This window comes from Dendrobates tinctorius, unplaced genomic scaffold (assembly GCF_039654945.1).
Source record: "Dendrobates tinctorius isolate UK_male_01 unplaced genomic scaffold, ASM3965494v1 ptg000086l, whole genome shotgun sequence".
Lineage (NCBI taxonomy): Eukaryota > Metazoa > Chordata > Amphibia > Anura > Dendrobatidae > Dendrobates > Dendrobates tinctorius.
This window is the reverse complement of record NW_027361754.1, coordinates 28,191,824-28,216,483: the sequence shown is the minus strand read 5'-3', so window position 1 is coordinate 28,216,483 and position 24,660 is coordinate 28,191,824. Positions and strand designations below refer to the sequence as shown.

Sequence of the window (24,660 nt, the reverse complement as noted above, 5' to 3'; positions counted from 1 at the left end):
TCCAGCCAGCTCTCCCTCGAGACAAGCTCCTAGCCCTTCAACAAGGAGCTGAGCACTTAGCCATTGTCCCTCAGTCCATCCGGTGCCACTTGTCCCTCTGGGTCAGGCAGTCTCTCAGGTGGAGGACATTGAGGCCTTCTCTCAACTAGGAAAAATCTTTTCTTTCATTTCAGTGGTGACCACCAATGCCAGCCTTCTTGGCTGGGGAGTATTCTTTAGACATCGCACTGCTCAGGGGCCCTGGTCAACTCGGGAGTCGAGCTTCCCGATCATCGTCCTGAAAATCTGAGTGATCCGGCTAGTCCTGCAGCAGTTCCATTATTCCCTGGTGGGTCACCCCGTTTGAATTATGTTGCAAAATGCCACAGCCGTGGCATATATCAACCATCAAGAAGGTACTGGCAGCAAGGGAGTCATGCGCGACGTAGCAAACATTCTATGATTGGTAGAGTGGAACCACTCAGTAATTTCAGCAGCGCACATCCCAGGCATGGAAAGCTGGGCGGCAGATTTTCTCAGCTTTCAGGGTTTCGCCTTAGGACAGTGAGAACTTCATCTGGGGATCTTTCAACAGATCTGCATTTGTTGGAGACTCTGCATGTGGATCATATGGTTTCAAAATTGAACACCAAGGTATCCAGCTTCTTAGCTTGGTCTCAGGATCCAAAGGCCATATGGGTGGATGCACTGGTTACTCCGTGGCATCAGTTTCGTCCACCTTTACTTCCAAAGGTCATCAGGAAGATCAAGGTGGAGGGGGTTCCAGTGGCCCTAGTCGCCTTGGATGGTCTCGCCGGGTTTGGTATGCAGAGTTTGTACAGATCGACACTGACATCCCTTGGCGACAGCTGCATCGTACAGATCTGCTCTGCTAAGGTCCGATTCGCCACCAGAACTCAGGGGCCCTGTGTTTAACGGCTTGGCCATTGAAGCCTCGGTTGTGACTCAGACCAAGGTTCTTTTCTCATCAGGTGGTTCCACCATGATTGGCGCCTGGAAGCCTACATCAGCTTGCATCATCGCATCGGAAAGCCTTTTTCGCATGGTGCAGAGACCATGGACTTCATCCTCGTGTTTTTTTTCTACGTTCCTTCCATTTTGGAATTTCTCCAGACTGGCTTGGATTTAGGTTTTTGACGGTCAGCTCCCTCAAAGGCCAGATTTTCGGCTTTATATGTCTCAGGAAGTCACCTTCTTGTCGCAGCGTCATTTATCAGGCGAGTTGAAGCTGTCTGCTCTGTCCTGTAGAGTTCTTTTTTCCTGATTTCTCTTTCCCCCATGACGGCACCACGGAGAAAGAGAGGGATCCACCCTCAGGGACAGGAAACCTACAGATGAAAAAGGCGGTACCTCTCTCCCACATCAGTTGGTTTCCTGTCCCTGACGGGGAACCTACAGCACGTACCTGGAAGTCGTCACAGGAATCCGGGGACCGATCCAGACCGGCAATAGGCAGCGGGGCTCCCTGCCTCGGCTGGGTCGAGGCCTTGAACAGGCTCCCCCCGAAGCACCACCATCGGGGTTGGCGGGCCTTGAGGATGAGTGAGGAGAGGCAGTGAAGAATCCAGGAAGTCTGCCGATCCCAGGAAAAAAGAGAAAAAGGAAAAAAAAAAAAAGGGGGCCTCCTGCAGTATAGTGACGACGGTCACTACAGGAGAGCCCAGCCGATCTGATAAGGGGCCATACAGCAGAACCTGCCATACCTGGGACGGAGGTGGGGCCACCGAGAGCCGCGAAGCGGGCAGGCCTCTGCAGCACACTGCGGGGGCGGCGGCGGCCACCGGAGCCAGGTGTGCAGCGTCGGGAGGCCGCAGAAAACCGGCGCTGGATGCGCGGTACACCGGAGGATGGGGGCGCGCGCGCCATGTCAGCTCCCTTAAGGGAAAGGGAGGCGCGGTGCACCGCTGGGTGATCTCGTGGTACGCATGCAGGAGACTTCCGTGGGGCCGCGGTACTTCCGGCGAGGCGCAGGGATCCCTTGGAAGGGGCGGCGGCGGGAAATTCAAAAAAAAAAAAAAGAAAACGAGTTGGAATGTTTAAAAAGAGCAAAGGAGAAAAAGAAAGCAGTCACCATGAGTGGGAAACCGCAGAAGGAGAAGGAGACACGGCGGCGGTCCCCGAAGCAGGGACCACAGCAAACGCAGGAACAGCGCCATCACCAACAGCGCCAGCGCGACTCTTCACAGCAGCAGCCGTCACACGTGATCGCGGCGCAGCCAAAGCTCCACCATGGCGGCACAGCCAGAAGTGGATTCAGCAGTGGAGATAATCCCTATGCCCGAGACAGTATCGTTCGTTCCAAAGGAGGGTGAGTGATCTCCGTGAATGCCCGTCTGCTAATTTGCGACTATTAATTTTTCTTTTTCAGGGGGTAAATGCACTACCAAATCTAAACACATGGTATGTGCTATATGCACGGAGGAACTACCCCCTAAATGGGAGAAAAAGCTCTGTGCGACTTGCATAGAGCAGACCATACAAGAGGAATCCCCGGGGTTTGCCTTAGACCTCAAAATGTTAATAAAAACTCAGGTCGAAGACGCCCTTAAGGGCGCCAGGACCTCAAAGAAGAAACGCCGGTCCAGGCATAGATCCCCAGAGTCAAGCATCAGTGAGTCGGGAAGCGAACTATCCGACTCAAGTGATTCATCATCCTCCCAATCCTCTTCATCATCATCAGAAGGGGGACTCGGCTGCTTTTCTATTGAGGACACGGACGCCCTGGTAAAGGCTGTGAGGACAACTATGGGGCTGGTAGACGAACACCCCAAGAAAACGGCCCAAGATATAATGTTCGGAGGGCTAGAGCAAAAGAAACGGAGGGCTTTCCCGATTAATGAGAAAATCCACTCCATCAAGCGAGAGTGGAAAAAGCCTGACAAAAAAGTCCTCCTAACACCAAAGAGGAAATACCCCTTTGACGACCCTGCCTGCTCCTTTTGGAGCAAAGCTCCTAAATTAGATGTAGCGGTCGCAAAAGCCTCTGAAAAGTTTGCCCTGCCCTTCGAAGACATGGGCACCCTGAAGGACCCAATGGATAAAAAAGCTAAAACTTTTTTAAAAAACGCTTGGGAAGCAGCAGGAGGGGGGCTAAAGCCAGCTATAGCAGCCATATGTATGGCACGGGCCCTGATGGTATGGCTGAACCATTTAGATTCTCAAATAAAGGAGAAGGTCCAGAGGGAAACGATACAGAGGTCAGTTTCCGTAATGAAGGGATCAGCAACGTTTCTGGCGGATGCGTCGGTAGACTCAACCAGACTGGCAGCCAGGACAGCGGCCTTTTCAAATGCCGCAAGACGCGCCTTATGGCTGTAATGCTGGCAGGGAGATTTGCAGACAAAAGCCAAATTGTGCGCAATTCCGTGCGAGGGGGAATTCTTGTTTGGCCCAATACTGGACGACATCTTAGACAAGGCCGGGGACAAGAAAAAATCCTTTCCCGGGTTCCCCAGCCAATCATGCAAGCGACCCTTTCGGAACAGAAGGTTTATGCGGCGGAAGCCCCCAAAAGGGAACAAAGGTTGGGAGGACAGAAGGAACAAGAATAAAGGCTTTATGTTTAACAAAAACCCCGACAACAAGAAACCACAATGAAGGTATTCCCCGGGTCGGGGGAAGATTATCATACTTTCTCCAGGCCTGGGAGAAAATATCCACGAGTTCTTGGATACTGGACATAATAAAGGAAGGTCTGAGGCTAAAATTCATTTCCATCCCAAACAACTCTTTCGTGATAACCCCTCAAAGGATATCACAAGAGCAGCTGGCTCTACAACAAGAAATAGCGCACCTATGGGAGAAAAACGTATTACAAGAAGTCCCCTACCAAGACAGGGGCAAAGGCCTCTACTCCCCTCTTTTCCTTCGCAAGAAACCAGACGGTTCGTACAGGGTGATCATAAATCTGGAAAGGCTGAACAAATTTCTAAAAATTCAGCACTTCAAAATGGAGACGATAAAATCTTGTATAAAAATGCTTCTCCCAGCTTGCTTCATGGCCGTATTAGACTTGAAGGACGCATATTATCATGTGCCTATTCACAGAGACCACAGGAAATACCTCAGAGTGGCGGTGACGATTCAGGGGGAGTTAAAGCATTATCAGTTCAGAGCCCTCCCCTTCGGGCTAGCCATTGCTCCAAGGGTATTTACAAAGGTAATGTCAGAGGTAATGGCCCACATAAGAGAGCAAAACATTCTGATAGTCCCATACCTGGACGATCGCTTAATAATAGGGGTCACCTCTCACCACTGCAAACAGCAATTGGACATAGTCATGAGGTCCCTACTGAGTCTAGGGTGGATGCTGAACTTGCCCAAGTCCAAACTCGTACCAAGTCAGGTGCAGGAGTATTTGGGGATGACACTGGATTCAATCGAACAGAAATGTTATCTGCCGCAGGGAAAGGTTCAAAAAATGATACAAATGGCGTCACAAATTATAGCTTCCCCAAACACTACCCTGAGAAAAGCGATGTCACTGTTAGGATCCATGACAGCCTGCATGCCAGCAGTTCAGTGGGCTCAGAGCCATACTCGAGACTTACAATGGGAAATATTAGACGCAAACACTTCCCTACACGGGAATTTAGACATGCAGTTAAACATCTCACCAGAGACAAAACATTCCTTAATTTGGTGGACAATTCCAGCCAACCTAGTCAAGGGGGTTCCTTGGCCATTGCCTGCGACAAAGATCCTAACTACAGACGCAAGCCCCTGGGGGTGGGGTGCACATCTAGACAACCAAGTGGCACAGGGGGCCTGGGACCAGGGAAGAAAGTCCGCTTCCTCAAATATGAGGGAGCTGCTGGCAGTAAAACTAGCTCTCATTCATTTTCTGGACTCCCTTCGTTCCCATCACACAAGGGTCTTCTCAGACAACCAGGTAGTGGTGGCATACCTAAACCACCAGGGGGGGCACCAGATCTCGACCACTGATGGAGGTAACAAAATCCATCTTCCACCTGGCAGAGCACAATCTAGAATCCCTGACAGTCCTTCACATAGAAGGTGCAGAAAATTGAACGGCGGACTTTTTAAGCAGGACACGTCTAAAACAGGGGGAGTGGGATCTAAGCCAGTTAATCTTCAACCAGATCGTGAAACTCTGGGGCCGACCACAAATAGACTTATTTGCGAAGTCAGAACCAGAAGCTGGAAACCTTCTGCTCGATCGATCCCCGGGGGGGGGCCCAGTAGCGCTGGACGCTTTCATGATACCCTGGGGTTATCATCTGGCCTACGCCTTCCCACCAATATCTCTCATCCCCTTAGTACTGAGGAAAATAGAGGAACACAAGGCAACGGTAGTGGTAATAGCGCTCTTCTGGCCACGGAGAATATGGTTCTCCTGGCTGAGAAGAATGTTCGTAACGGATCCCTGGGTTCTACCAGAAACTCCAGACCTGCTATCCCAGGGACCAGTGTATCACCCCCACATAAAAAACCTACACATGACAGCTTGGCTTTTGAGAGGGAGCTCCTAAGTAGCAAGGGCTTCTCGTCAAACTTGGTATCCACACTACTACAAAGTAGAAAGCCAGTAACCACTAAAGCATATGGCAAAGTGTGGAAGAAGTTCATGTCAGTGTCAGGCTCTTACCCAATGGGCGAAATCCCTGTAGCCAAGATTCTGGAGTTCCTACAGAGGGGGTTGGAAAAGGGGTTAGCTACCAGCACCTTAAAAGTACAGGTGGCGGCCTTGGGAGCTCTGTATAACCATGACCTAGCCAAAAATAGATGGCTTATGAGATTCAGTAGAGCCTCAAGTAGGTCCAGGCCGATCCCTCTACACACACCCCCCCCCCCCCCCCCCCCCCCCCGGGATCTAAACCTAGCGCTAAACGCACTAACCAAATCTCCCTTCGAACCCCTAGCGGAGGGGTCACTTAAGACTTCCCTCCTCGTAGCCTTAACTTCTGCCCGCCGCATTAGTGACATGCAAGCTCTGTCTGCCCACGCACCCTTCACGCAAATTCTGGATGATAGGGTAATTCTTAAAACTGACCCAGCATATCTCCCCAAGGTGTTTTCACAGTTTCATAGGACCCAGGAAATCTCCCTACCCTCTTTCTGCCCCAATCCCAAAAACAAAACAGAAGAGGTGTTGCACACTTTAGATGTAAAAAGATGCCTGGTCCAATATTTAACAACCACGAGGGAGTTTAGGAAGGATAGGGCTCTGTTTGTTTGCTTTCAGGGTCCTCGGAAGGGTCAAAATGCATCGAAGGCCACACTGGCGAGGTGGATAAGAGAAGCCATCACCCTATCCTACTCCTCTTGTGGGGCGGCCATACTGGAGGACGTAAGGGCCCACTCAACCAGGGCAGTGGCATCATCCTGGGCAGAGAAAGCCGGCGCTTCAATAGATCAGATATGTAGAGCTGCCACTTGGTCTTCCCTCTCTACATTTTTCAAACATTACTGTCTAGACTTGACCTCCTCTTCAGATCTCACCTTTTGGAAAAGGGTTCTGGAGGCGGTGGTCCCTCCCTAGATGTACAATCTTTGTAATTCTCTCCGTGGTGCCGTCATGGGGGAAAGAGAAGATCGTAGTTACTTACCGATAACGGTATTTCTCTGATCCCATGACGGCACCTGTACATCCCCTCCCTTTCACACACAGGTGTGCACATAAGAGTGAGTTAGTTAGCTTTAGTACTTAGCCACGCGGTGCCTTTGTTAAGCTTAATTTGATTAATTTTGGATTTTTTATAACAGTTTGAGTTGCAGTTGAGAGTTCTGTGTAATGCTCTGTAAACCAACTGATGTGGGAGAGAGGTACCGCCTTTTTCATCTGTAGGTTTCCTGTCCCTGAGGGCGGATCCCTCTCCGTGGTGCCGTCATGGGATCAGAGAAATACAGTTATCAGTAAGTAACTACGATTTTTCCACCAAGACAAGGCGGTCCTCAGACTGTCTCCGTCCTTTTTGCCCAACGTGTTCTCATCCTTCCACCTTAACGAAGATATTGACCTTCCCTCTTTTGGTCCAGCACCAGTACTTCGGGAGGAAAGAGCTCTTCACGCCCTGCGTGTGGTGAGGACTCTCAGAAGGTATATCTTGAGGACAGCGCCCTTCTGTAAGTCACTTTAGGGGCACAATAGTCAGAGAGTTTTGCTCGGCTATTCAAAAGTCCTACCGCATCAGAGGCAAGCCTATCCCAGAAGGGGATTAAAGCACACTCTTCTCGACTGGTGGGCGCTTCTTGTGCCTTTGGCATCAGGCGTCGGCAGAACAGGTCTGCAAGGCGGTGACTTTGTCCTGCCTGCTCACATTCACATTCAGACTTCTGCACATGAGGCCCTTGGCAGACGTACTCTGCGTGCGGCGGTAGTGCACCTTTAGTCAGTTGGTACATGGGGTTCTATCTGTTATGTTGTTCCCCACCCAAGGATTGCTTTGAGACGTCCCATGGTCTGTGTCCCCCCCAATGAAGCAAAGGAGAAATAAGGATTTTTGTGTACTCACCGTAAAATCCTTTTCTCCGAGCCAATCATTGGGGGACACAGCACCCACCCTGTTAGCCTTTTGGCTTCTTCTTACTTTCTTTTGCTTGATGTGTTGTACTCTGATATGATATTAATGATCTCCTACTACTTTTGCACTGATCTGGTTCATTTGGAGCCAGCACGAGGGTGTATACTGCAGGGGAGGAGCTAACTCTTTTTGTGTCAACCTCCTAGTGGCAGCAGCATAACACCCATGGTCTGTGTCCCCCAATGATTGGCTCGGAGAAAAGGATTTTACGGTGAGTACTCAAAAATCCCTATTTACCACCTTCTGTAAACTATAATAAAAAACCCTAGTATTATAACTCTTTTTATTGTTTTTTTTGCAAATGTTTTACGTCATTCAGTTAGTTATTGGGACCATATGCTGGTTAAAAATCATTTGCTTATTATATTTTGTGATGACTGAGGAAGAATAAATAGACCGAGCAAAAGGATTTACACTACTTTAAGAGTTCAACTTAATGGGCCCAGAGTAGTTAAAAAAAAAAATAGAACGGCATCAGTATTCCACGCTCTGCCCCGTGTCACTTCCCCCCCCCCCCATGCTCTGCCCTCCGCACTCTGCCCAGTGATGTCCCCTCCTCCCCTCCTTTTCCACAGTCTGTCTCGTGTTGTCCCCTCCTTTTCCGCAGTCTGCCCCGTGTTGTCCCCTTTTTTCCGCACTCTGCCCTGTGTTGTCCCCTCCTTTTCTGCACTCTGCCCCGTGTTGTCCCCCCTTTTCCGCTCTCTGCTCCGTGTCGTCCCCCTCCTGCGCGCTCTTCCCCTTGTCCACCTCCTTCGTGCTCTGCCCTGTGTTCCTCCTCCGCACTCTGCACCGTGTCCCACCTTCCATTCAGCCCTTTATGACCATCCGAGCAGTTGTTTATGCCAGGAGGCCGGCACCATACACAGTGCGTGTAAAGGAGAAAATGTGGATGTAAAGGCCACAGATTAGTTCTCTCAACAATGTTTTCCTTGCAAGTACTGACTACTCCCCTTTTCCTTAGGTGACATCAGACTGGGATCTGCAGAAGGGAACTGGGTGCACAGAAGGCCACACAGGGACGTCAGCCGCCGCTCCCATAGCTGCAGGGATGATAGCTCTCATGCTACAGGTCCGGCCATGTCTGACGTGGAGGGACGTTCAGCACATCATTGTTTTCACAGCTACAAAAGTAGAGTGCAAATTGTTTTTTTATTGTTTTCCACAAAGACTAGTTTAAAGGGATGTTGTCCAGATATCTCTTACTTGACAGTGACAACTGGACAACCCCTTTAATATTTTCAACTCCTGATTCTCTGCTTCTAATCGATCTCTGCAGTATGAAGATCATCAAGCTGCCTGGGAAACCAATGGCGCGGGGTTCAGTCACAGCCATCAGCATGGATTTGGCCTGTTGAATGCCTGGCGTCTTACCAATGCTGCAAAGGTGACGTACACGTAGTACGGGGCCACAGTCTGTGCCGTGTCTTATAGGCTTGTCTTCCTCCTACTGATCTTTCTCGAGATTTTACCAACATTTTAATTTGGCTTTGGATTTTTTTTGACCAATTAGACCAGATTTTAGACCAGATTTATAATTCACCAGTACCAAAGAAAATGTTCATTTCTGCAAAGCGGTAATGATGTAAAGTGCAAGGATTGGCCGGCGTCTCTACCTGAGCATGACAGCTGCATAGAAATACATGGAGCTGTCACGCTTGGGAGAGTCGCCGGCTAGTCCGAGTATTGTAGTCAAATTTATATAGCCATATGATTGCTCCCTAAAACTGGCTGATGTAGTTTGCCTTGTCAGTGGAGGTGAGGGAGGAATCTACCCGATCTGACACTTGTCTATTCAGTGCTGATATTGACAAGCTGTATAATGGCATACCCCAATGTTAACACCAATGTTATAATGGCATACACCTCTGATGCAGTGACCAGGGTCACTGAAAGGTCACCTGACCCGCAGGTACAGGAGGACATGTACTTCACCCTGGGGGGGGTGGCTTTGGATCTGTATCAGTTTGGGCTTCTCTGATATAAACTTTTTTCCTTTCAGGCCATCGGGGGTTAATGTCAGTTTTTCCCCCCGGTAGGCGCTGGTGTTAATACATGTTTAGTTAGTCTGCTGGTACTGGTGGGGACCACTCCCACCTTCCTATATGAGGTCACCAGCTGACTGTTGGTGATACAGGTCCTTTGGAAACCAACCGTTGTGAAGACTGGTCCTACCTGGTGCAGAGGTGGTTCATCTTATCTGGAGCAGTGGTGATGCTGCTGAAGAGAGGAGCTTTCTGAAGCAGTGGTGTTTCTGCTGAATGCTCAGTTCGGGTGCCTTACTCTGCTGTCCTGTGATAAAACGGACCCTGAAGGGCCCCGGCCACCCACCAAAACGGACCCTGAAGGACCCCGTCCACCAATTCAAGCCCGGAGGAGCCCATGCCGCCGAATTGAATCCTGAGGGGCCCCACAGGCCAAAGTGGCCCCAGAAGGGCCCCGCTCACCAAATCAGACCCTGAGAGGCCCCGCTCACCAAATCGGACCCTGAGAGGCCCCGCTCACCAAATCGGACTCTGAAAGGCCCTGCCCACCAAATTGGACCCTGAGGGGCCCCGCCCACCAAATTGGACCCTGAGGGGCCCCGCCCACCAAATTGGACCCTGAGGGGCCCCGCCCACCAAATTGGACCCTGAGGGGCCCCGCCCACCAAATTGGACCCTGAGGGGCCCCGCCCACCAAATTGGACCCTGAGGGGCCCCGCCCACCAAATTGGACCCTGAGGGGCCCCGCCCACCAAATTGGACCCTGAGGGGCCCCGCCCACCAAATTGGACCCTGAGGGGCCCCGCCCACCAAATTGGACCCTGAGGGGCCCCGCCCACCAAATTGGACCCTGAGGGGCCCCGCCCACCAAATTGGACCCTGAGGGGCCCCGCCCACCAAATTGGATTCTGAGGGGCCCCGCCCACCAAATTGGATTCTGAAAGGCCCCAACCACAAAATCGGACCCTGAGGGGCTCCGGACACAAAATCGGACCCTGAGGCCAAAGTGGCCCCTGAGAGGCACCGACAGTTAAAACGGATCCTGAGTTGAAAGTCTTGCAGGGGCAGCAGGCAAGTCTCTCTTAAAGGGCCTGCCCGGGCACCATTTCAAAGCACTATCTGTACTTCCTTCAGGAAATACACATCTAGTTATTATTCAGTTGATTTTCCGCAACTAATGCGGGCCGAACCGCTACACGCACAGACTCCGTTGAGGTGTCGTTTCGAAGCCAGCGTCCACGAGTGGTGTGCTAAGTAATTTTCGTGTCGATCGGATTTGTAGTTTTTGCACAATTTGCGTTTGAAAAAACATTTTACTCAATGCATTTCAATGGGAAAATGTTGCCACAGGGAAAACATGCCCTGAGGCGATTCAAATGGCAGTTAAGCTCATTGATATGTGCAGGCAGGCCCAGTTACAATGCCAACGCCTACAAACTATACATGACCCCCCCCAGGACACAGTTTCTGCCAGATAATTTCAGCTCTTAAAGCGAAAAACCCACAGCACAAATGCAAATCTAGCCTCATCACATGACGCATGCTCCTGAGAGAGAATGTGCGCCAAAGTAGATTTAGTAGCCCAGTGAGCCAAACTGGGTGTTAAAGGGCCGACGCGCCAAAGTGATTTTTAAAAGGCCGGCGCACAGACATAAGTCTTAAAGGGTCGGCGCGCCAAATCGAAAGCTGAGTGTGACCCCAGGCTCCAAATCTGAGGCTGAGCCACCCCGCCCTCCAAATCGGAGGCTGATCGACTCTGGCCTACAAATCGGAGCCAGAGGGGCCCCGCCCACCAAATCGGAGCCAGAGGGGCCCCGCCCACCGAATCGGAGCCAGAGGGGCCCCGCCCACCGAATCGGAGCCAGAGGGGCCCCGCCCACCGAATCGGAGCCAGAGGGGCCCCGCCCACCGAATCGGAGCCAGAGGGGCCCCGCCCACCGAATCGGAGCCAGAGGGGCCCCGCCCACCGAATCGGAGCCTGAGGCCAAAGTGGCCCCTGAGAGGCACCCACAGTTAAATCGTATCCTGAGTTGAAAGTCTTGCAGGGGCAGCAGGCAAGTCTCTCTTAAAGGGGCAGCCCGGGCACCATTTCAAAGCACTATCTGTACTTCCTTCAGGAAATACACATCTAGTTATTATTTTTATTTAGTGCGTTCCGCCGTTCCTAACACTATCTTTATAATACTTATGGTGTGCACAGGAACTATGCGGTTTTCACTGTTTTTTAATGTTTTTAATAATTTTTTATCCATAAAGTCATCTCTTTTTATGATCTACTGGCGGTGTGCATTCCTATCAGTGGTCTGCTTTTTTTCTTTTTTGTTTTGAATTCATGTATTGACCATTGGTTTGCACCTCCGCCCTATATTCATTGAGGTATTAGCAGTGCACCAGTTCACATTATTCATAGGTTGGGGACACATCTCAACGCGTTTCTGGCAAAAGCCCTTATTCACTAAGTGTTGTTTGTTTTTCCCTGTCTGTTATTTTCCTTGGTGTTGTATTAGTGCAGCGGTGGGACCAGTGTCCGCACTAGCCAATTCCCTAGTGAGGGATAGGTGGAGGGCAAGTGAGGGCTGAGGTATCCTGGTCGGCGACGGTTTGAAAGAAGCCGTATAGGGACGTCAGGATAGTCCAGGTCACAGCCTCAGGAGAGTGCAGGAGGTGTCCCTTTCCCCGTTTCCGGTGTCCCTTTGTTTTGTCTTGTTTGGTGGCCGACCGATCGTCGGGTCGCGTCACGCAGGGCCAGTCACATCGTGACACTATGCATCTAGATAAGTTCCTTGGAGGGTCTGGTTTCCAAAACGGGGTCACTTGTGGGGGAGCTCCAAAGTTTAGGCACACTGGGACTCTCCAAACGCAACATGGTGTCCGCTAACGATTGGAGCTAATTTTCCATTCAAAAAGTCAAATGGCGCGCCTTCCCTTCCGAGCCCTGCCGTGCGCCCAAACAGTGGTCCCCCCCCCCCCCCCCACATATGGGGTTTCAGTGTGCTCAGGACAAATTGGACAATAACTTTTGGGGTTCACTTTCTCCTTTTACCCTTGGGAAAATAAAAAAATTGTTGCTGAAAGATCATTTTTGAGACTAAAAAGTTAAATGTTCATTTTTTCCTTCCATGTTGCTTCTACTGCTGTGAAACACCTGAACGGTTAATAAACTTCTTGAATGTGGTTTTGATCAGCTTGAGGGGTGCAGTTTTTAGAATGCTGTCACTTTTGGGTATTTTCAGCCATATAGAACCATCAAACTGACTTCAAATGTGAGGTGATCCCTAGAAAAAAATTTTGTTGTAAAAATGAGAAATCGCTGGTGAACTTTTAACCCTTATAACTTCCTAACAAAAAAAAAATTTTGTTTCCATAATTGTGCTGATGTAAAGTAGACATGTGGGAAATGTTATTTATTAACTATTTTGTGTCACATAACTCTCTGGTTTAACAGAATAAAAATTCAAAATTTGAAAATTGCAAAATTTTTGCCAAATTTCCGATTTTTTTCACAAATAAACGCAAACATGATTGACCTAAATTTACCACTAACATGAAGCCCAATATGTCATGAAAAAACAACCTCAGAATCGCAAGGATCCTTTGAAGCGTTCCTGAGTTATTACCTCATAAAGGGGGACACTGGTCAGAATTGCAAAAAATGGCGTGGTCATTAAGGTCAAAATAGGCTGGGTCATGAAAGGGTTAAGGATAAATGGTAATCCCTATAATTTAATGTATTTATTTGTTACCAGGAGGAGTTACAGAGGGATTGAATCATTTTAGAGTGGGAGGAAAATAAAAATAAAAATGTTTCTGAGTTTTCCAATGTCTTGAAACCAAGGATCAGATGAATAAATCTTAATTTCTCTCCCTGTCTGTAGGTGTGGGAGTCCGTGCCGTACTTGGCTTCCTACATCAGCCCAATGCTGAAAGAAAACCAAAATATTCCTTTGGTACCCAACGTGCTAGAATTAAGCTGGAATGGTGAGTTTTCAATTGTCGCGACTTGGATATTATGTATATTATAATCGCGCTTAAAGGGGTATTCCCAGCACCGCCATTCATGTCCGGGATGGGAGTACCTGTCTGCATGGCATGGGCTGAGCGCCACTGGGGATTTCCATAGAAGTCAATGTGAGTTACAAAAATGGCATGGCTCATGGATGGCCAATATGGAAATAGCCAAAGTGTGGACAAACCCTTTAAGCTTTCATTGATGTAGGACTTGTGTACAAACAAACATGAGGAGCACGCACCAGGGCTTCATTCTAGCAATTGGTGAGGCTCTCAGCTCGAGTATCATCTCTAAACATGTGTTCAGGAAAACGTTGAGCTGTCGCTGTCATTTGTGCTGACTTGTCTGTTTAATAAATGACTGCATTCGTGCTAAAAACACAATTTATAGCAAAAGTTCATAGAATTCTGCACTGCACTGTTCCTCTTATTCCTCCGAGAAATTTATTGATAAATAGACAACTGGGAGTTAACAGTTGCAGGTGCGTTCCCTGCACAGTGTCTGAACATTATCCAATGAGTGCAAGAGTGAGCCTGTGCAGTGAAATGCTCCCCTCTGACAAGGAGAATAATAACAAGCAGCTGTCAGTTTATTCCTAAAAATTCAGGAGGAGTAGCAGCGGAACAGGACAATGCGGAGCTAAAAGAGAGGATGCTCCAGAATTGTTATGCAACATAAACCTTGATTTTCATGTATAGTGCCATGGAATTAAATAAAATTATGTGGAAAGTCAGGACAGGAGACAGGTCCTAGAAAATTATTTTTGTAATTATTATTAATAATAATAATAATATTTTCTCTATCGCTTCATTGGGGGACACAGGAAACCATGGGCGTATGCTACTGCCAATAGGAGGCTGACACTATGCACAAAATAGTTAGCTCCTCCTCTGCAGCGTACACCCCACCGACCGCCACTGGGATATTCAGTTTTAGCTTAGTGTCAGTAGGAGGTGGACACGGGTCTTTTACTAGACCCATATCTACCTCAGTGTTCGTCATTTCTTTTCAGATGGATCTTCTTACTCTGGAGGGATACAGTATGAACAGTCACAACTGTACTCCCACGTAGAGACTATGAGTACGGCGTGTACTGCCACCCCGTATCCTCATATGTCTAGCCGGCAGGACCTTAACACAGAAGAATGTTTAGGTGATCCGAACATTGGTCCTGGCCCCTGTCTCCTACCCACTCACCCACCAGAGCCTGTCGGTTTCAGGAGGCATGGATACGTCCCACATTCCCAAGAGGCTTGGACATCCAATGAAAGTCTGGATGGAGCGGTACATCTCCCTTTCTTCTCTCTCTGTCAGGTGCCAGAGGTGTCAGGGAAGAAGATCCGGATAAAGAAGAAGAAAATAAAAAGGATAACTGTAAAGATGAAGGAAGATGACAGAAGAAGATGAATGAGTTTTACTGCCCCCCTACATCCTTAGTTGTTTATTGTTAGAGGGTTTGTAGTTCAGAGTCTCTAGTACAGAGCCTTCCTTTTAGATATAGGCCGTTTTTGGTCTACAGTGGGCCTGTTTCTCCCTTCATTCTGGGTTACCTGGCAGGCAGTCTGGGCCTCCGCGCCACCCTCTCCTGTCTCCAGGGGCCTCAGTTATAAATTTAGGCTCCTAACTCCAGCAGTTAGCTCCGCCCCCTTGGCATCTTCGGGTGGTTTTTTTTCCCTCCCATCAATAGCACGCCATCTCTTACTGTTTCTGGCAGTTAGCTCCAGCCCTTCACCTCAGAAAGGTTCCCGGGCGTCATTGTCTCTTTCCCTCCTCTTATTTGCGGTACTGGCTCCGCCCATTTCCATTAGCTCCACCCATTTCCCAGGGTTAGCTCCGCCCACTTGCCAGCGGTAGCTCAACCCCACTTTCAGCCTTGCCGAGCGGGTTTTTGAAGTAACACCCCCTCTTCTCTCCTTCTGCAAGCTCTTTCTCCTTGCTGGCCCTCCTCTTCCTCCCTGTGGTCGCCATTTGCCAGCATCCGGTCCAAAAAGGTGGCATCTCTGCAGGGAACTCTCTCACCTCCATGATTATCCTGCAGCTGGTTGTCTCCTGGAGCCCTCTACAGTCCGGAAGCAAACCTCAAGACTTGCATCTTCCTGTGAGTAGCTCTGCTCTGCAGACTGACACTCTCCTCTGCAATCTCCTTTTGTCCCCTAACCTTCTGGCATTAGTCGGTCTGCTTCTCATCATGCCTAACCCTAAAGGAGAGCGTTCTCGCCATCCTACCTCTTCTTCCTCTGCTCTTGTTAGACACTTTGCACCACAAGTAATTGCAAACTCCCTTCAGGCCATTCCTTTCCCCTTTGTCAGGACTGCAGCAGCCCCAGGGTGTGTGCTAACCAAGAGTCCCTTTTTGCCCCAGGAGAGAGTGGTGCCCACATCTCAGGGTGGGCTACCTCTCTGTTGCAGTCGGTCACGGACCTCCCCAAGGTATCGCAGTCCCTGGTGTCTGTCCTTGACAGATTTTCCCTTCCTACCTCAGCCGTCACAGGAGTCTCCAGCTGTGCCTACCTTCAGGGGCCGTATGAGATCTAGGCGGCAGCGTTGTTCTAGTCCTTCCTCTCTCCCCCTGACCTCTGCCAACAGGCATTGTTTTCCCGGTCCTCTTCCCTGGAGTCTGCCATGGCAGTTTCGGATGTACTGTTTGAGGATTACTCAGACCCGGACTCTCACCGGGCCTCTAATAGGAGAGACATGGTCCAGAGCCTCATTGTGGCTGTCAACCAGACATTTAACATTAAGGATACCGTTACGGAACCCGCAGAACAGGTGATTTCGTTTAGACGGTCGAAACGAACTCCTGAGGTCTTTGCCCTTCATAGAGAATTTGAGGAGGTACTTTCCGAGAAACCGTAAAACCCAACCAGTAGCTTTCACAGAGGGAAGTGCCTTGGCATCCTATATCCCTTCTACCCTGAGCTCACTGCTAACTGGAACACTTCTCCGACTGTGGACCCTCTGGTTTCCAGACTGTCTACCAATACAGTCTTCCCTCTTCCGGATGGAATATATCAAGGACACCAATGGCAGGCTCATAGAGTCCTTTGCAAGGTCAGCCTTTGAAGCGGCCGCCTCTTCATTGTGCCCTGCCTTTGCCGCCATCATGTTGGAAAAGTCAATACCAGCTTGGGCTAATCAGCTCCCTCAGGGCATTCTTTCTGGAGCCCGATCGGAGGAATTGGTCGACCTCGCGGACCAAATTGCTCATACAGGTAAGTACATGGTATCTGCCTCTCTGGACTCCTGCATGTGCTGCTCGGGCGTCCAGCAATATAGTGGCCATCTGAAGGACCATTTGGCTTAAAGCATGGCAGGCGGACTTATCCTTAAAGAAGTCCCTTACCAATTTGACTTTCCAGGGCTCCATGTTGGACCAAATTATTAAGGAGGCCACCGGAGGGACGAGTTCACTCCTCCCTCTGGCCAAACCTCGCTGTTCTCCTTTGTCATGTGAGTTTCGGCACTTCCAATGTTTCCCTTTGACGGAGGAGTTGTCTCAACAAGAGAAGTCACAGGCTCGCCAGGATAGGAAAGAAATTTCATTTAAATCCTCCTCCAGGGGTTTCCTTGACGCGAGGGGTAGATCCCCCAGAACCAGTCCTGGTAGATTTTCCACCACGTGACTCGTCATGGATTTTAAGATTACTGAACAGAGGAGGATGTATGACCGGCAGTAACTTAGCATTTGTTCTAGGCTGCAGCACATCACAAAGGTCATGACCTATGTTATCCTGAGATAAGACCGTTTTCCTGGTCTCAACCCCAGGGGGCTTCCTGAGAACACACATAATTAAAAACATTTCACACCTCCTAGTGTCTTTGATGGGGAGACGCCAAATTGCAGCCTGACACTATCTATTTACTATGAGAAAGAAAAGTTATACAAACAGCGTTCAGAGAAAAATAATGTACAGGGTGGGTTATTTATATGGATACACCTGGCTGGGCCATGTGTATGGATACACCTAAATAAAATGGGAATGTTTGGTGATATCAGCTTCCTGTTTGTGGCACATTAATATATGGGAGGGGGGAAACTTTTCAAGGTGGGTGGTGACCATGGCGGCCATTTTGAAATCGGCCATTTTGGATCCAACTTTATAAATGGCCCACCCAGTTCTGTCCATATAAATGGCCCACCCTTTATTCATTGGCAAAGTAACCATAGTCCAGTCACAAACCAGGAATTAGAATATTAACCTGAGAGGCAGGTCTAGAAATCTGATCTCCAGGTTAAATCTATAAATTAGGCCTTTAAACATATAAAGATGTTCACAGACTGAGGGACAGCTAAGCTGATGTGAGCCATTCTATATTCATCCCCCCTCAGGGAGCAGAATGCCAGACTGCAAAGCTTAGATATTTCTGTCAGTTTCTCACTTTTATAACTGTTTTATATATTTGTATGTCACTTTTTATTTCCATATTTTTATATCCTTTCATTGTAAGCACTGTACCTTTTCTGTTAAAGCTTAAAACTTTAATTAGTTTGAACCTTGTATGCTCTAAAGAATCCATAGCCTTAGAGTGTGTGATCCTGGTGATTGGCGTATAGTAGTATTATTTCCGGGACTCATCGCCCGTGTGTTCGGTGAGTGGTGGCAGCGTGTGTATGAAGCGGGGTGTATCTTCTATCAGGGCTGTGGAGTCGGAGTCGTGGAGTCGGAGTCGGTGCTCATTTTGGTGGAGTCGGAGTTGGAGTCGGTATAAAATGGACCGACTCCGACTCCTAAAATATATAATAAATTGGGTACAGTAATTCAATGCAGGATGTGCTGAATATTTATTCATAGGAGTTTGGGAAAGTTATGAAATGTCCTATAAATGGCTTTTATATTCCTGATCTAAGGCTACATTCACACACAGCGTTTTTCCTGTGTTTTTTGAGGATACGTTTTTCAGCTGCAAAAGTTGATCATCTTTTTAAAAAACTGCTCACCTGAAAGGTTTTTGAGCTCATAGATAATGTTCTCAATAGCAAAAGCAGATTAGAAATCTGCTCTATCTATCCATTTATCCATATCTGTCTATCCATATCGTATCTGTACCAAAAAGAATGAAAACCAGGTAGTACACCAATATATATTCTGTTCTATCTAAATATCTTGATTATTGGATCATAAAAATGATTAAATGTCTGAGGTTCACATTGTACTACAATAAATTTTTCACTTAAATATAAGCAATATGTGTGGGAGTCGGAGTCGTGGAGTCGGAGTTGGAGTCGGAGTCGGTGTAAGGGAAATTGAGGAGTCGGAGTCGCAGGTTTGGCTTACCGACTCCACAGCCCTGTCTTCTATGTCGGGGTGTGATTTATGCTCCCACTGCAGCATAGAACAGAGGTTGAATGCTGGACTGAGGAGATAGATTAACCCTTGCGGGGGCAACTCCAAGTCACGTGCTGAATAGTGGGTACATGACATGGAGTCTCTTTGTTCATGAATTGCTTTCTGGGAACCTCAGGTGTTTTTTGTTCCATGGAAGCCTTTATCCATATCCTTATTTCTTCATGGCATCAGAGATTCCTGTATTTTACGACGGGCGGGTCCATTTTCAGTTTGTGACCTTTTTGGGCTCATGAACACTCCCAGAGTCTTTGCAGAGACTGTGACAGTGGTTTTTGCACATTCTGTGGATCACAGGTTCGTTGCTCTTCCCGTACCTTGCGAACGTTCTCATCATGGCTTTGCCAATCAATCTTGATTCCCATCCTTTTCGTCTGGCTCAGACTCATCCTTCATACCGTCAGGTTACCTGGTCAGGGCGACGTGTCTATCCGGCTAAGGCTGCCACCCTTCCTTTTTAGAACACGGACTCGTGCGTATAGAGGTCGTCCGGCCTCCAGGTCAACGATTTCTCGCTGGATCCGGATGGCAATTGGAGGTTTACCGGGTCAGAGCAGAGCACCTCTACCTGGGCGGTGTGCGCCTCCTGGCGGTACTCATTGGATCTCCGCCCTGCAGCTCTGCAGAGCGATAATCAGTCCTCCATCCACATGTTTGCAAAAAATTTTCAGTGTCCATGGCTATTCTTTTGCGAATGCCAGCTTAGGTAGAAAGACCTTGCAGGCAGGAGTGGTGAGTTCTCCGACCTGAATGGAGTTTTCTGCTATTCTCTCCCCATGTGTACTGCTTGGGACGTCCCATGGTTTCCTGTGACCCCCAATGGAGCAATAGAGAAAATAGGATTTTTTGGCTACTCACCGTAAAATCTGTTTCTCGGAGCCTTCATTGGGTGACACAGCACCCTCCCAACTTTAATAGCTCTGTTTATTGTATTATATTGTTACAGTTTGAGTTGGTGTGTTTTCTTTCTCTTTTACATGTTGCTTCTCCTACTGCTTTCTCACTAACTGAATATCCTAGTGCCGGTCAGTGGGTGTACACTGCGGAGGAGGAGCTAACTTTTTTTGTGCGTAGTGGCAGCAGCATATACCTGTGTCCCCCAATGAAGGCTCCGAGAAACAGATTTTACAGTGAGTAGCCAAAAAATCTTGTTTTATTAATATAATCTTTTTATGTTATTAGTTTTTAAGTGTTATTTTATCATTATTATATTTATTTTATTAGCATTTTTTTATTTTGTTATTAGTATTATAATATTTGTTTTTACTTTTTACACAGTTGGCAAACTATTTTCCAATTTTGCATTAGTTTGTTTCACTTTTTATCTTTAATTTGGACTTTAGATTAGCCCCAGCACTTGTTAATGCTCACCGGTAGTAAACTCCTAACAGTGTACATGTGGCATAACCGTACCTATACTTACAAATTTACACTCAAGAGGGAGCTATTGACTTGCAGCTTGCAGTTATTGTGGGGGTTTTTTCACACTTAAAAAAAATTGATTTATTTAAACAAATTTTTGTTTTTCATCATTCTACATGGATCAAAAGAAGAACTTCAAATTACTGTTTGAAAAACTATTATTTTGCACGTCTTGTATTTTTGTTGTATTTAGTCGTTGCCAAAAATGCTTTTGTTCTCCTTTTATTAATTAGTCCTTTGCTATCGATGTAATCCTAGATGCAATGATCTGTCATCACTGTGGTAGTAATCTACATTATGGTATTGGCACTTATTTTCTTTCAGTCTTGCAGTCATTTATGTGATCTGAGTTGCAGTTCCTGGCAGCGGCCACTATGCAGTTTGTGGCGCTTCGCTGAGCGGCTCAATTCACTGACAGCAGAGCTAACAGCTGATTGGAGGCTGCAACAGTCTGTTATTAAGGGCTCCACTCTTGCCTAATGGCTGTCTCTGGTATTGCGCTCAACCCAATCGACTTGAATGTTGGTAAACTGCTATATAAGAAACAAACCAAGGGCAAGTGGGGCGCTGTTCACATTGTAAATAAATATGAATATTATGTGCTTTTTTTTCCAAGCTTTACGTACATCATTGTTGACAGGCCTGTCGAAGCATGAGACCGTATTTAAAGGGGTCATCCTCTTCTTTTGATATTAATTAGCTTATCCTATCAGATCATTTTTAATTTTTTTTTGTGGTTTTTTTTAATGCGATTTTGGTGCATAAATGCTGGGATTCTGTACTTAAAATTCATGTGGGTTTTTTTGTTTTACATGCATTTTTCTTTTCAGGGGAAAAATGCACCAAAAAAACGCACGGTTAAACAATTTTTAAAAGCACAATGGGAAGGAGTTTTCATGAAATCACATTCACTTTGATACAGCAGATTTTCTGCACAAAATAAAGTAGCAACAGGAAAAATGCAGCGTTTGTGATTTAAGGCTATGTTACTATATGAAATCAACACTGGATTTTCTGCACGAAAAAACAGCGGGAACATTTTTTTTTTATTTACCTGCTTAAATAAAGTGGACAAGATGTCCTGAAGGCTCATGTGATGCTGCTGAAGTCAGCACTTTTTTGGTGCATTTTTTATTTTCATAATAAGATGCTGTTGGGTTTGTGAAGACATGCAAATGTTGTTTTTTTGTGTGTGTGTGTTCAGAATTTCAGCTGTTCTGTTTGTGCCTTATTCCTGGTAGTAAAAAAAATTTGGCCTTTTAGAGAATCTGTAGCTAGTGTCTGCTTTCAGGACTATATTTTTGGCTCATGCTGACCTAAGGCTGAATGCTCCAAACTAGTAAAACTTCCTTATGAAGCTTCTGCATCATGTATATTTCTATACAGTGTCTCATGGGAGCCATATAGATACTGTCAAAATTCTAAAAAAGAAAGTGGCAAATATTGCTGAAATAGTACAGCATTGCTGTGCTGAAAGAATACAGTTATAAGTTGTATAAATAATATCCCAGGTATAGTGGCTGATTTACATACAGGGCATGGCACTAATATCTATTGTCATCAGCTTTTGATACAATGTGTCCATGAGAAAATGATGTTCTCTGAGGATTGGCTGAAGGGGACAAATTCTAGCAAACTTTCCTCTCTGTAAACCTTTGGATCATGTGGGTTTCTTAGACATGATTGAATCTTTCCAACGAGAGGGGATTGTTATAAAATATAGAAATAATCATTACAATTTTTTTGGGACTGTAAGACGCACTTTCAAGCAAGAAGAAAAATCTTTTAGGTTGGAGGCAGCTTCCTATGATCGAGGAGAACACTGCTGGAGCTTCTTTCCAAATTACTGAGAGAACTGTGCAACAGGCAGTCCTCTCTCCTGCAGCCAGAGACTGATCAATGTGCAGAGCAGGAAAGGAGACTACCAGGACCTGCATGACACTAAAGCTGCAGGTCCTGACTAGTTGAATGACCTTTCAGATCATGCAATCAGTCACATGCCAGGAAGGAACCTCAAAATGGAGATGTGTATAAACTGTGTGCGGCAGATTTCTTGGTGTTACTTCGACGTAGCCCAATTGTGCACGTGCAGCAACGTAGCTGAGCCATGTGTATGCAGCCATGTTGTTTTTTTTTAATCAGATAAATTTTTATTAAATGATAACAAGTATATCATATGACATCAAGCAGTTGTTCACATATAATCATAAATTTTTATTAACAAAACTCCCCCCCATCCCCCCCTCCGAGACCCCTTCAGTGTCTTCCTCATTTCTATTCCGATACTCTTTCCCACCTCCATATATACTTGTTTATTATGAACATCATCTATATCATAATACATCCTCCCCACAAATCTAACTCTATTCTACCCATGGCTGCCATATCTTATGAAATACATCGAGTTTATTTCTCTTAGTATAAATACTTTTTTCCAATGAAATTATATGCTCCACTTGCGTAAGAAAGTCTCGTCTAGTCGGAGGCTCTTCTCTGATCCAGAACCGAGCGATCAACTTCCTTGCTATGAACAACAGTCTAGCAATCGCCAGTTTGACCATGGATACTGCTACTAATTCCTCTACATACCCTAATATACAGACCAAAGGGTCTCTGGGGACTGCACAACTATATATCAATTCAATCCGACTCAATACGACTGTCCAGTACGTAGACAATCTAGGGCAATGCCACAGCATGTGCAGCATGTCTGCCCGTTCCTGCGAACATCGTGGACACTCGGAATCGGACCTCAAACCCATCTTGAACAGTCTATCAGGAGTTCTGTAAGCTCTATGAATTACGTATAACTGAGACATCCTCCCAGGTTCGCTCATAGAAATCTTAGGCACATATTCTAAAATAGATTCCCATCTATCGTCATTTATCTCTCCCAATTCAACCTCCCATTTCACTCTAGACTTGATGGGATGTTTGACTAGAAAAGTGAACAATAAATCTCTATACACTTCTGAGATTGCCCCCCTTGTCACGCTGTTCTCCAAAATGGAGGCCAGCGTGATATCAAACTGGATCTCAATAAGTTTTCTCCGACATTGCGACCCATACGCATGCTGAATTCTTTTATAATGAAACAAATTTGACTGCGGTAACTGGAATTCTGTCTGCAGCTCCATAAATGACTTAAGTCTTCCCTGACCCATTAGCTGTCCCATCCTTCTTATTCCTGCCTCTCTCCAGGGCCCAAATCCTTCCATTTGCCCGAATTCTGGCAAATTTATATTATCCCATACAGGAGAGTATTTGGTAAAGCCCGTGACACCCCTTATCTGTTTAACTTTTTCCCATACCTTATGAATTAGGTGAACAGTAGGAAACCGAGAGCCTAATTTTAAAAACTGCCCCCCTTCTAAACTCTCTCCCAGAGGCCATTTTCCAAACAAATATCTCAAACTACTGGGCGATTGTCCCTGTCCCGTCTCCACCCCCCATCCTCCGATATGCTGGCATTGTGCTGATAAAAAATATACCCAGGGGTTGGGAAGCGCCAAACCTCCTTCCTCCTTCGGCCTCTGCAAAGTTTCTTGTTTAAACCGTGGGCTTTTCCCCCCCCATATTAGTTCACCAAACAGCGATTTAATTTTGTGGAACCTACTCTGCGAGATCCAAATTGGAGAATTATGCAGTACATATAACAGCTGTGGCATCACAATCATTTTTAAAAGGTTCACCCTTCCAATTACCGAAAGATGTAATTTATTCCATGCTGATATTTTGGAACAAATTTTTTGTAGCAAAGGGCTTAGATTAAGTTCTTCAAACCTAGTCAAAGGAAGGGCGATTTGTATCCCCAAATATTTAAATTTCGAAACTACCTTCAATTTTGCAGACCTTCCCACCTCCCCCATATCCCCATCTACCTCATCAATGGGCATTATGCACGATTTGTCCCAATTGATTTTGAGTCCGGAAATGCAGCCATGTTGTTAATATGCTACCTGTCATTTTATTTGAAAAAAATAAACAAAATTGTAGCAAATCAAATCTGTCTAAGTTTAGAAACAACAAAAAAATTAGGCTAATGCAGCGCACTGCAAGCACCATAGTGTGACCACAGCTTAAGAGAACATAACATTGTGTTACTGCTCCTGAAGCGAGACTTCAGATTTATTGTCCTTCTCGTCTTCATAAAATAGCAGTAATTTCCTAAATTGACCATGTTGATAGAAGTTGCTTTCATATAATTTACTGAGCTTATGAGACTTTCCAGAACAATCCGCAGCAGCGTTTATTAGACTTTGCGTCTAATCCTGTGGGATTTGGCGAGACTCCGGGCTTCTTTTTTTTTTTCCATGGATTTGGAAGCATCAGAGACCTAGTAATAGACAATGCAGAGC

The 24,660-nt window shown here is 46.7% G+C and overlaps 1 protein-coding gene across 4 annotated transcripts in view; it reads left to right on the top strand.

Annotated features, from left to right (window-relative positions):
- Nucleotides 1–24,660, top strand: part of PCSK7 (proprotein convertase subtilisin/kexin type 7) — a 105,286-nt gene that overhangs the window by 58,471 nt on the left and 22,155 nt on the right. For all 4 annotated transcript variants that reach the window (XM_073585226.1, XM_073585228.1, XM_073585225.1 and 1 more), the window contains exons 9-11: nt 8,506–8,673; nt 8,821–8,928; nt 13,402–13,504. In XM_073585226.1, the coding sequence (XP_073441327.1) occupies nt 8,506–8,673; nt 8,821–8,928; nt 13,402–13,504 (379 nt within the window). The remainder of the gene's footprint in view (nt 1–8,505; nt 8,674–8,820; nt 8,929–13,401; nt 13,505–24,660) is intronic.